This window comes from Barbus barbus, assembly GCF_936440315.1.
Source record: "Barbus barbus genome assembly, chromosome: 31".
Lineage (NCBI taxonomy): Eukaryota > Metazoa > Chordata > Actinopteri > Cypriniformes > Cyprinidae > Barbus > Barbus barbus.
This window is the reverse complement of record NC_136759.1, coordinates 9,445,301-9,459,274: the sequence shown is the minus strand read 5'-3', so window position 1 is coordinate 9,459,274 and position 13,974 is coordinate 9,445,301. Positions and strand designations below refer to the sequence as shown.

The window sequence follows — 13,974 nt, the reverse complement described above, 5'->3', positions numbered from 1 at the left end:
CATAACACTCCTCGAGTGTGAATCTTTCAAGCTCTTTTGACACACTTTTCCACAGGCCAAATCCAAAACACAGCAAAAGTCACATAATTACTTGCTAACCCGTGCTAACATTTGCTTATTCAGTAGCAACAAAGGCTAACTCTATCATAAACTAATCATAAACGTGTCAGCACTCAAAAACATACTGGTTTGATTTGAAGGTACTTTGATATATATCATGATATTTACATGGTACTATGAGCATAAGGTACTTCAAAGTCCAAAAACATGGTATTACCATGGTAAATTGTTGTTAGCACTGTCCAAAAAGTGTTTTACACAAACTAAAGTATACTAAGACACACATTCCTTAAAAGCGTCAAATCTTAAAAGTACATTTTTTTAAAACTATATAATATAATATTGATTAAAGAAATATTACACTTTATAACAATGTCAGATTTACTTTAAAGTGCATTTTTATTGATGTTTTAGCAATATTTTATAATGTTTTTAAGAATTATGGTTAACTAGTTGCTTTTAATATAAATATAAATGAATTTCAATACAAAACACATTCATTTAATTTCAAATAACATGCAATTATTTAAGTGAGTAAGGTTGAAGAAAGGGAGCCAGAGAGAAAAAAACAAATAAAATAAACACGTAGAAAACTAATTTCTACCCGTAGATATGTAATATTGCGTCTTTTCATCTTTTGGCCACAAAGCTTAGGTCTTAAGCAGATTACACAGCAGAGAAATCAGTAATGTTGATAATGTGTGGGGGGAGGGCCACATGGCTCTCTGGGTATTAAACACTGAAAAACTGCAATCATGGTGCTGGATTAGGAGTGAGCTTTAATATTTTGCTACATTCTGCTGAAAGGGACAGAGAGGCTGGATGGGGATCAGTGACTTGGACAGGGAAAAGTCAGAATGTGCACACACTCAGGAAACCTGAGAGGAAGAGCGCTGGCCAATTATAAAGAAAAAAGGATGATGCAACTCTCTGGACTCGTATCTGAAAATGCTGTGAGAAAAATCAAGCAAGCATTGTGCGTTAAAATTTGACTTTTGGTGCTGTTTTTTCATGCAAAGGACTGTGGAACATAAGCCTTTGAATTTAAGTTGCTTTTTAGTAATTAAAGGGATAGTTCACACACAATCTGTCATCATTTGTTCACCCTCATGTTGTTGTTTTAACCTGTATGACTTTTTTCTGTGGAACACAAAATAAGATATTTTAAGGAATGCTGAGAAACTGTTTTGTCAGTGGTTCTAAAACAGCATTGGACCCCATTGACGCTAATGAGATAAGGGTGCATAAGTGACCAAATTTTTATTTTTGGGTGATCTGTCACTTTAAGCACCTGAGACTTAACTGTAGCATCCCGGATTTGCATTGTTAAAGCTGCAGTCCGTAACTTTTGATGCTCTAGTGGTTAATAAACAGAACTGCGTGCGTGTTGCGGAAGAACATTGTCATACCTGCAAACTAGTCACTTTTCGGCTAAATTTGACCTTTTGAATCAAAATATGTAATTTATGTGAATTGTCTAGATCCGAAGAGTTTTTTATTGCAAGCTGGTAGACAGGAGTGTGTTCGACCAAAGTCTCAGCCTGCGTCCCAATGTGCATCCTATCCATCCTAAATTCTATGTGATAGTAGTAATTTTCAATACTATTTAGGGCAGATAGGGTGTTTAGTATGCACATTGGGACGCAGGGCCTTTCTCGGTTCGACTTGAAGCATCACCGCGCAGAACGATCGCTGTATGACATCAAAGCACCGCTTTCGAATCGCTCTCGCGGTACTTTGATTTTAAACGCCGACCGGTCTGCGCGCTGCTGCTTCAAATCGAATACACCTCATCTCACGAGCTCGTCACACTTACGCTCACATCCGCATGTAAACATGTCGTCGGTGTGGAACTTCTTCATCGTGAGTGAGGCAGACACACAGTTCGCGATTTGTAATACAATATTGACTGTTTTTGCTCAAGTTCTCTGACGACGTTTCAATCAAAGCCACAGCAGAACTGTTTTGTGTCTCCGAGCAACACAGTAGCAGTGTTTCGTTACAGAAGGAATCCACGTTTTTGAACGAATCGAGTCAATGATTAAGTGACCCATTCATCTGTGTAAATACATCCAAAGCCACTTCAGATGCAGCTTCTGTTTCCTCCACAGTGAAAAGATGGAGTTTGTTGATTAATGTGAACATTAAAATTTGCAAAAATAAATTAAAAAGAGAAGTATGAACAAGAGAGTTGCATTGTCCAAAAAGTTTGTGGTATAAATGTGCTTTTTTTTTTCTTGAAGCATATGTTGTCTTTTTCCTTTATTTTGTTGTCAGAGTGCACCAGAACGCTTCATTTACATTGTCAAAACATTTCTTATGGGAGGGGATGCCCCCAGACCCCCCTACAACCTTTCAATTACGAACTATGTCACCTTTTTGACCTCTTGTAAGTTTGCTGGTATGATTGTACCCGGAGCTACTTCTCTCTGTTTATGTCTATGATGAATCACGCAGGTACCGGGCTACTCCACAGCGGTACCTTCCCGAACCAGTCTAAATAGTCTGAATATAAACACTTATTATAGGTGTACCGTAGGGATTCAGGACAAGCCAAAAACATGGTTTGGAAAATGGATTCATGGTGTACTCGACTATTACATAAATTTTGTACATTTTGAACACAAAAAAAGTTACGGACTGCAGCTATAATAAAAACAACAACATATAAACTACATTTAACTTAACATTATTTAAAGGATTAATTCACTGAAAAATTCTAATTCTGTACATGTCATTTCAAACCTGAATGATTCTCTTTCTTCTGTGGAACACAAAATATATTTGAAAAATATTTCAGTTGTTTTTCTCCATACAATAAAATCACTACGGTCCAAAACAACATTAGACCCTATTGACTTTCTTTGTATGGACAAAAATATTTTTGAAAACATTTCATTTTGTATTACACAGAAGAAGAAAGTCATACAGGTTTGGAACGACATGAGAGAGTAAATGATGACAGAATTTTCATTTTTAAGTGAACTATGCTTAAGTAGTGGCCACTTAACTGTAATATCCAGTTTATGTTCTGAAATTGCATGAATTTGCAAGCTATTTAATAAAAATGACAACATATAAACTACATTTAACTTAACAGTGTCTTACTGTGTCTATAAGATGGAACAGTGTACTTCACAGATGCAAGGTCATTGTAAAATATGGCTGTTTCCCAATAAATGCTGCAGGAGCTATATTTAGAGCGAAGACAACTAATAAATCCGTTCTGCAGAAATAATAGATGTCTCTGGCCAGCGCTGCTTTGTCCAAAATTAAATGCCAGCTCAGCTTCTATCACAAATGGTATCTTTAGAGACATGATGTACTTCTTTAAACGGTTTTGCGATTTAGTTATACCAGACACTTCTCCCTTAACCAGATAAAAAGTTCCCTCCTTCCCCACCGTGAGAGCAGCACAGCAGGTGGATCTTTTGACTCGCACCCAAGGAAAAGCTCAAACTAATTTCCATACAGATGCCCCCTTCACTGGAGAGGAAGGACCCCCCATTAAGCACTCGAACAACCTAGCACAGCACCGGCGACTGTTCCCCTACGTTCCTCTCCCTTGATTCAGTAGCCATCACAACCCCCCCTGCTCTAGACATTGGAGCACACAAGGTTGCCAAAACCAATGAAAGGGGGGTGGGTAGGAGGTGTCTTGCATTTGGCATCTGCCATGGCCGGCCATCGCTCTGTGCTCCACATCCCAAGGGGAATGGGACAGAGGTGCCCTGTTGGACGTGCCAACGATGGGAAGATGAGCAAATCGCACAAAGCCCTTTTAAGTAAGAGCCCAGAAGCCCCCCGCCGCTTCTCGTTTCCTCTGTGTCACTCCATCCCTAAAAACATCTGAAAGACTTCCTACACACACAGACACAAAACATGCCTCTTTTTCCTCTCTAAATGTAAACATTACTAGAAAGGAACCATTCAAACATTGCATTGGCATTTATTTAAGCTCTGAACTCCATACTTGCTCCTTTGTGAGTCTCTCGGCTCTTTGTCCCCACTTGATCTGGCACTCTTTGCAACCTGAGCTCTGATAAAGGCCATATGGTGTGGCCGCAAGCCCAAAGGTGACAGCACCCCATATGATTCTCATTAAGAACGAGTCGCAGTGACTTTGGGAACGAGGTACCTTTGGTAATGTATTAGCATAGACTAATAACATGGGTTAATTAAGCTATAATATAATCCAGGTGCTTTGAAATGTGTGCTGTTTAATGACTGGATGGTGGTGCAGTAAACAAGAGGAGGTTGACGAGGGTTCCCTTCAAAGCTTTCTTGAATTAGGAGACTTACCCGGGTAGAAGTCTTTGGATTTGGACAGCTTGATGGTGGCCCCTGTCTCTTTCTGTAGCTGGACAATAGTCTGACCACCCTTGCCAATTATGGAGCCTGCGGCGTAGCTTGGAATCAGCACCTTCAAGAAATATTCGCCTTCCTCTGGAAACAGAAAAAGATAGAAAAAATGAACTCTGCAATAGATTTACACTTTTTTTGACACATCCAATAAATAATAAATATATATAAAACATATAATAAATAAATATATACACAACAGATTTAAATAAAATAACATTCCATTCATACTACTACTACTAGATACCTATTTGCAACAGATATAAATAAAAATTTCTGCAAATACATTTTTCTGTAATCTGACATTTTCATTTATTTTACGCATTTATGCTTAAAAGCATAAAACTTCTTTTGTAGACATACATAAATTACTACAATAACTAAAATTTTAATTACAGTTTAATTAATTTTTTTTAATGGATGAATATGAGCAGGGAGAGAGAAGAAAAAGCATGGGAACTTCTTTAATAATATATACAGTTTAAAAAGCATCCCAGGTGGCACCTCATGAAGCTGGTTGAATGCCCAGAGTGTAATCTAGGAAAGGGTGGCTAATTTAAGCAAGCTAAAATATAAGTTAACATTTTTGGCCACTAAATAAGTCACATCCTTCAATTTGTGCTACATCATAGATTTTATGGCTTATTATTATTATGAAATGTAGAATAAAGTGATAAAGATTGAGGAGGTGAGTCCAATTTTTCAAATGGTAGTGGATATAAAAGATGGCTGCACAATGCATAAATTCACATTCTTGCTAAACGCCTTAAATGCCTGACTTATGAGAAAACGCAAGAGGCGATCAGAGAAGGCAGCTATAAATAAAAGTCAAGCTGAAATACTATACCAGCAAAGAACTACAAGACCACTATAATAAGATCAGTGGACTTAACGAGTAGTAATTAACACTGAACCACAAGTATTAACGCTTAAGTTAAGCAGGGCCAATAACAGTCAAGAGCAGAACAAAAACTCTAGCGTAGGTTAGCAGAACATGAAAATTGCAAGTTATGTAATTAGGAAAGATCCGGGATGAGGGTACATTTTGTTAAACACGTCAATCAAAGTAAGCGCAAGAGAAGGTGAATTTGAAAAGATGTATTAAGAGACTCACGTTCAATGTAACTGGAAAGCTAGACATTGTAAAGTAGCCATTTATAGCAAGTGAATAGTAAGGTGCATATAATAATATAGCACAAGACATCCTGATTTCAGTTCCCTCTTGAGAAAGGTCAGCAAAGGTTTTCCTGAAAGTGGAGCAGCGGTGGGGCAGTGAAGTGCCTCATCTATCGTTGGGCTCTACCTGGCTGCTGCATATCCAGGTCAGCAGAAGCACAGTACATGGTCCCTTCACCTTGACTTTAACATGACATTGTATCCTTCTGCCTGGGCCGCTTGGGTACGTGCTTAATATTCCACCACAATTAATCTGTGTCGACTCCCAGAAGACGGCCGTTTTAGATTAGATTGTTATTCTGGAGAAGCAGTTTATCTTGTCAATCTAGGCTGATGGCTAGGCTAAACTACATGCACTTGCAGCATAATACTGATGATTGGGTAAAATTGAAAGAGACTCCTGGACAGAGTGTTAATGTCACAGTGCAGCTGGAAAAACAAATGAGCTAACAATGGCAACGACGACAATGTTTTGGTCGAAGGCCCGACTTGACAACTGCATCTGTGGCAAAGTAATGGCACATGTCTGTAGTTATGTGTGAACCAAAATAAGAGAAGTGTTAGCTTTCTGTTAACAAGATGGACGTGACAGATCAGATTGTTTCTTTTGTGGAGCACAAAAGGAGTAAATTTGAATAATGAAATCATCTGACTTTTTCGCGTATTTACAATAAATGGGAACTGGAGCTTTCTGATAAACCATAAAAGTAGTCCATACGACTCGTGTGCAGGATTGTATGGCAAATTGAGTGAAATTTAACTTGTAATTGTCACTGAGCTAGTAAGCATTGAGAGCAGATCATGGATTCAGTGAGTTGAACTCAACTGAATTCAAGTCTGACTCATGAATGAATCATTCACACTGGTTTTGTGACGTGGATCAGATTATTCATGGAAAAGATCTGATTCAACAGATTGATTCTTCGTGATTCAGCCATAATTTAAGCCTGCAAATGTCAACCACACAACACGTCAACATTTTTAATGCATAATGACTTTATATGTGACATTTATATCTGTTTCTCATACAAAACTACTGTATGACTTCAGAATACTTCAAATATAATGCACAAGTCATATGGACCACTTTCATGGTGCTTTTTTGTCATTTTGGGGATTCACAGTCCCCATTCACTTTTATTATATTAAATAGAATGGTCTGAATATTCTTCAAAACAATTTGTATTTCACTGAATTAAGTTATACAGGTTTGAAATAACATGAGAGTGCATTTCATTTATAGATGAATTACCTCTTTAAAGGAAAAGTTCACCGCAAAATGAAAATTCTCTCATCGTTTACTCTCATTACCCTCAAACAAACTGTACGTATTTCTTTCTTCTGTTGAAGATCATTTGAAGAATGTGAATAACCAATCAGTTTCTGGTACCCATTTGACTTCCATAGTATTTTAAGTCAATGAGGACCAACAATATTTTGAACATTCTAAAATACACTTAAAATATATTCTGTAATATATTGTAAAATATATTCTTTGATGTTTAACAGAAGAAGAAAATCATACAGATTTGGAATAACTTGAGAGTTTGTAGATGATGACAGTATTTTCATTTTTTTGAACAAGCTATCCCTTTAACAGTAAGGAATGGGCTCATTTTAACAATGTTTAAGTCTTCTTGAAGCAATCTCATTAGAATCACAAGCCAATTGATCTGGATGTGTAATGAAGTGGATCTCTAACTAAACAAGTATATTCTCATATTTAGCCAGAATAGTTGTACTGGATGCCACCAGATTATGAATTGAATAAACAACAAGGGAATAATGGATGTTACTGTGACACAAATAAATGTACTCAGAACAGGGTTCGCAGACACCTCTAAATGACAAATCCTGATTTTTCACTCACATACTAAAAATTGCTGTTGTTTTCTCACTTCATAAACAGACGGTTTTTACATGCTTTTCTGCAATGACCCAGATTTCTCACTGAGCTAAGACTGCCCTCCTTTTGATTTGGATGAGTCTAAATTTAACCTTGATTAATATGGCGCAGGTTTATAAATAATGTGTATCATGCATACATAAGTATTCTCTCTTCAAAAGCATCTAACAAAAGTCTGTCATGAATTGGATTAAGAGGTCGCGTCCAGACTGGCTATAATTGACATTATCTACTCTAACTAATGTAACACATGATATTATGTTAAATATCATATTTTCATAACAATATTAGGTTACACATTTTACTTTGTTAATTATGAGCAGCAAAATATAACAAAGCATTAAGGTGGTTATGCAGTGAAAAAGAAAGTAAGAAACATCACAGAGTTAAAGGTAGACTCTGGGTTGCAGACATCAAAATCTGTATGTAATTTTTTGCAGAAAATTAAACGAATTACCGTGAAATCCGACAAAATCTGATGAAAATGGTGGATCATGGATGGCCGCTTGGTTGCATCTCTCTAAAAGAATGTGAATGAGAAAATTAATCTTTGTGGAAATGTCAGATAGAAAAACAAAACAAGATGAAGTACAGAACAATGAGAGTCTACCTTTAAACCAAGAATCAAGAACATACCTGTGAATGTTGATGTCATGTATAAAGTTACAGTAATAATGAACTTTATAGCAATGACTTCTTGGTTTCCGATCATCTCCACGATTATTTGAAATCAAACGTAGCCTGACGACTTTGTTCAGTGAATAATACATTCAGTGAATTTCTCTGAATTAAAAGACTATTCCAGGTTCAATACAGGTTAAACTCAATCCACAGCACTTGTGGCATAATTTTGATTACAACAAAAATTAATTCATTTGTACTTATGCTTCATTTTCTTTAAACAATGCAAATTGCAGTAAGGCACTTACAATGGAAATAAATGGGGGTCAATCTGTAAGCATTACAATACTCACTGTAGTAGTTTCAGTCACAAGATGTAAACAATACATGGTATATATTTTAGTGTAACTAACCTCCATTATATCCAGGTTTACAACATGAAAACGTAACACCTAAACCCCTAAAATGCCAGTAAACATGACAAGAACAGCTCAAATAATACACAAGAATTAACAGAACAATTAAAGAGTAAAATTTGAAGCCTCGTATTTCTGCTTTTAAATCCTCTGAATATTAGCCTCATTCACTTCCATTATAAGTCTTTCACCATAACCTTAATATTTCCATTTTTAAAAGAAAATGAAAATATTTTTTTTTAGGTAATCTACATTATGCCATAAATGCTGTTGACTGAGCTTAATTTGTAATGAACTACTGAACCCAGAATATTCCTAATTTCTCAACATCAGTTTTATTTCAAAAGACATTCTCAGTTTCTTCTCTTCTAAAACATGGAGCATTTACAGCCCAAGTTTGGATTAAACTAATTTCTTGTCACTTGTCAACACAAAGCCCTGGCTGAGAAAAATCAGTGGATTACACTACACGGATATCCGTAACAGTGCCTTTGAGGGAAATGAGTCCCTCCCATTGTGCTACACCGGGAACAAAACAAGAACAAGTTGGTACGCTGTTATTCTTCCCTCCAGCCTACTAAATATCTTCATAAGCACTGTCTTGTGTGTACATCTATATGATTACATGCATCACACTCACTGAGAAGTCAGAATAATTAATAAAAAAGCCAAAATGGGTATTACTCATAATAAACCAGTGGGCGTAAACACAAATCATTGGTTGCTAGAGGCTCCCAAGAGAGCTGTGGTTCAGAATAAGCACCATCAGCTTGAGGATTGAAGGTTCCTGTGGGCTTATGTTGGGGGCCTTGAAAACAGGCACAAAGCCATAAAGCTACAAACACTTTGTTGCTCCTTTCTCGTATGCATTGTATACGAGATTTCAGATTCATAATTGGGTTGCATAGCATTTGTGCTTAAGTACAACAAACATACATCTAATTTTAGTGGAGTGATGAAAGGACCACTTTCCCTGCGCGGCTGTCCAAGCAATGACTGACCAAAATGGCTTCCGATATAAACATTGCACTCGGAATAAAGCATACTACTCGCTTTCTGCCGCATGTGAGAGAAAGCAGCATGCTTTGTTCTAACAAGCGCGAAGGCTTGAGGAGAAGCTTTCGCATTGCTTCTTTCATTCATCTCATCCATATTCATCTCAGGTCCCGTCCTCCATTCCACGGCAGACGAGCCGAGAGGGGCGAGCGAATCATCCAATGTGGGGCCGCCTTTTACAACGCCCTCCCAAATCCTCACCATCCTGCATGAGATTTTTTTTTTCTTTGACGCAGTGCATTAAAGAAAAAAACGAAGCAGCGCCCCCTTCGTGATTGTACGGTAATCAATTGACAGAGCGTTGCTTGGATAATCAATGACTTGCTGCTATTGAAGGGAAATGAGAAATGGACTCGGGAAGGAAGAAGTAACCATCGCCCCGACCCAGAACTGTGATTAGAGGCGAAACAAACAAACGATGGGGGAGCAGAACGCAGCGCACCCTAAATGTATTTCTGCTGAGCCTATCAAAAACAGCCGTAGAAAAAACCTGTGCGCTTAATTTGAAAACCGGTGGGAGTTTTGCATTGTAGGATGTGAGTGAACGAGGTGGGCGACAGCGACGAATCGGTTATTGGTCCCCCGTATAAATGTCTGAGGGGGTGGAGGTGAATCTTCAAACACAGCTAGCAAATCATATTTATGTAACAACCCCTTCTAAGACATCTATTTTCTCATCCTGCGGGCAGAAATGCACAAGCAAGAGAATCTAAAAAAAGGCTAGTCACAAATTCAGTGCCGAGCAGCAACCGAAAATGTCTTTATATAGTAAAAACAACACTGTATCATACACACACTTCCACGCTTTCTTCCAGCCTTAGAGGGTCACAGTCCCCTCACGCTGTCCAGCTAGGACATCTGTATCCCCTAAAACAACCTTTTGTAAATGGAAGCACTGTGCTGTGCCAGTCCATCCATTTACAAAATTAAAACATTACATCTTATGAGACAGCTCGAGAACGTGGAGAGAGGCTCTTTGGTGAACTTGAAGTCGAAGACAATTGGCAGGAAAATGATTCTTGGTTTTAAGCCAGTTGACTTTCGTCTTAATGCCTATGACTTTGTTTTTCAGTCAGCCTTTAAAATGCTATCATTTGTCATCTGAATCATGATTTAATCCCATAAACAAAGAGTTAAAACAATATGCAAGTCACACAAAATATGATACTAATCCAACAAGTATGTAAACACCAAATCAAAGACAGTAAATGTTATAAGAAAACAAATTAGACATAATATTGTCGTAGGACTGGATCCTTCGTTTCAACTCAAAAGCAGTCCAAAAAACTACACAAATGGTTCAAACTCACACTAACTTACCCGATGATCTGCCTGTGTAACGTCTTGTGCTTAACTATAAACCACAAAGTGGAAACTACGGGTACATGTTGATCCTAAACAGATTCAACCATGTTAATACATGCCATATGTTTTAAACTCTTTTAATATAAATGGGAAAAACTAGAACATTCCCTTCAACATATTTATCTATGCCTTATCAACTCTTAGAGATACAAAATACTAAATTAATCTTTTTTTTTTTAATTCAGCATTTCTATTTTATCATTTTCCAGAGAGACATTTAAGTTAATAAATATGGATGGATGAATTAATATAAATATAGATGCTTAAATAGAGCATTAGTGCCATATTACAATACTAAAATGACTGTGTTGTAATATTAATACATTCTTCTATACTACTGTAACTATTTGTGATTTTAAATTAACTGAACTCAATTAATTATTTAAATAGAATCAAGGCTCCTACAGCTTTTGACCAGTTCAATTTTACACTACTTAACTGGCTAAGGGCTTCATTCATTTATAGAGACTGCATGCACAGAGAGCAATTCTATAATTTAATAGCTAAAAATAACAACAGAAAATTGTGTATAGCCAATAGAAAATTCCATCTTTACATGACATTTCAAGATTTTACGAATTTCTTTGACATTTCAGGCCTGGAAATTACTATATTAGAATTTCCAGATTCCCTTCCATAACTCTGGAAACCCCATAGAATAATTCCTCTTGGCAAATAAATTCCGGTGAAGCCCAGATCTCTTAAGCATCAACGTCTTTTCATTTTAGCAAATGGATCTGCAGGTTATGCCTCCCACGAGTCCAGCATGCTTCTTCTGACTGACAATTCATAACGCTTTCTGCATCGATTCTTTCACATGTAAACATCCGCCAATCACTTCATTTATGCGCCATAATTAACCCTTTAACTGTAACTACAAACACTTATTTTACTGAAAAACCCTTTAGCAGGTGAAATAAATTGTTCTTGCACTTCTATTTGAATTCTGACCTTTATTAAATATAAATACTGACCACAGATATATTGCCTAGGCTAATATTTCTAATGTTTCTTCTTTTCTACCTTTAATGTGATGAAGTTCAAAAAGACCCAAATAAGATGGTTTCCTGTATAATGACACTAAAGATGGGGATTTGACCATCACAGAAAACAACAATGGTTTACATGGTTAACCTGCAACCAAACTACCATCTACCAATCAGCTAAAAGACTTAAAGGTTAAGAAATGCATGCATATTTTGTTTTTAACTAGCCTAACAGTTTAGCAGACAAGTGTAGTGCACACAAGAATTCTTATGGCATCTGCCGGAATGCATAATAAACAAGCAAGCATGGGTCCAGTATAAACAATAGACTACAGTATAAAATTGAAGCATTAAAAACATTTCAGGCTTTTACTTCATTTTTGAGTATCATATTATAGTAGCCTAAATCTTAAAATGCAAGTGGTAGGCTATAATAATTCTTAACACTATCATTATACATTTCATTTAAAAAAATAAATAAATAATAAAAAATTCTAATCATTTATCATTCATAACTTTATTTTGCAGGGCCAAATTTCAAAATAAAAGATTATAGATTCAAAGCACAAGATCATAACGCAAGGTCATCTGCGGTGATAGCAAGGATGCGTAAACGCAACGAGACATGTTTTCGAATGTTTTGGTACGCGCTCATAATATTAGCCTATATTTAGAAATACACAACCGCTTTATTCCATGCATAAGCCGTTCATTTAGGAACACAGAGGATGTGTTTGGTAAAGGACTATCGTAGGTGCGTAAAACGCAACCACCAATTCTGGGCCACTTAAAATGGACACGAACTGTAAATATGAATATAATCCCAGATGCACATGTCTGGTGAAGCATGACCGCGTTAGATGGTGAGATGCTCGGTGGAAAGCGAAAATGAACCTGCCATGGACGATTATACTTCCGTGGATTTACATCAAAGCACTTGTCTTTGGGAAGAGTCGCTAATTCATTGGCAAGTGAGATAACGTTTGGGTCTTACCTCCTGTGTTTGTGCGTTTGGTGCTGCTGGCCTCCGTCGGGGTCTCCAGGGGTCTTTTGCGGGAATCGGGGGGATCAGACTCCATGTGCGGCTGTTGATTGTGATGATGCGGATTGGAGAAAATCCCGTTTTGCTGCACTGCCCCACCGGCCATCATTTTTATAAAGAAGCTTTAGGCTCGCTCTCGTTTTCCCTAGACGCGATACGCAGATATTTCTAAATGTGAAACCACGATGATATGAATGTTTGGTGTGCGTCGATCCTCCGTAGCAGCCTAGATACAGAACGAAAGACGCATCGATATCCAGTGGCTCGATTATGCTCAGGCTGCACTGATATTAATAACAAGTGATGTGGGGAAACGTCCTCACTCGTGGCTTGCGATGGCGCTCTCCTGCTGAAAACAATGTGTGACCTCAGTGGTCAGCACAACTCAAAAGAGTCACGGCTAAAAACTGGATAATAAATAGCAACGGGAGAAAGAAAAAAAAACAGCGGATCCCGCATGCAGGTGGGCAAACCCTGCAGATAGTGCTGGATGGCGTTGAAGCGCTGGACGAGCGCTTGGAGGAGATGCGATGGTTTTGTAGGCTCTGACTCGGAGATGCTGCAGTCTTGCTTTCAGAGCATCTTTACGCGTTTCTGCTGGAGCTCAGGGCAGCGGGTGACGTCATGTGGAGCCGAGACCGCGGCTGTCAAATGTGGCGAAACAGACACGCCCACCTCGAGCTGTGATTGGTTGAGATTTGATTTTCTCCGGTAAAGCGATGTATAAATCCTACTTGTCACATGACAATACAGGAGGAGGTGGCGGTGATGAAAATGCGAGAGCATCATTGGAAAATAGGCGCAGGGATGTAAAAAATACAATTCGAAATGCGCAGCTCGTCTCTGTCTAATCCACAAGAATTATACGACTGTACAGTTTTATTATTAGGCAATAATAATTATAATATTATTACAATGATTGTATTTATTATTATGAGATTTGTACTTTTATTTATTATTTTTGGATTAATTTTTGTCATTTTA

General features: G+C 37.5%; 1 protein-coding gene across 2 annotated transcripts in view; it reads right to left on the bottom strand.

The window, feature by feature from the left end:
• Positions 1–13,589, bottom strand: part of LOC306851557 (RNA-binding protein Nova-1-like) — a 49,573-nt gene extending 35,984 nt beyond the window's left edge. Inside the window, exons 1-3 of one of the 2 annotated variants that reach the window (XM_079387877.1) lie at positions 12,943–13,586; positions 7,962–8,024; positions 4,363–4,506 (exon numbers count right to left, since the gene is read on the bottom strand). In XM_079387877.1, the coding sequence (XP_079244003.1) occupies positions 4,363–4,506; positions 7,962–8,024; positions 12,943–13,099 (364 nt within the window). In that variant the 5' untranslated portion in view covers positions 13,100–13,586. Of the gene's footprint in view, positions 1–4,362; positions 4,507–7,961; positions 8,025–12,942 lie in introns of both variants that reach the window. The other variant, XM_079387878.1, reaches the window with a different exon arrangement.
• Between the last annotated feature and the right edge of the window lie 385 nt (positions 13,590–13,974).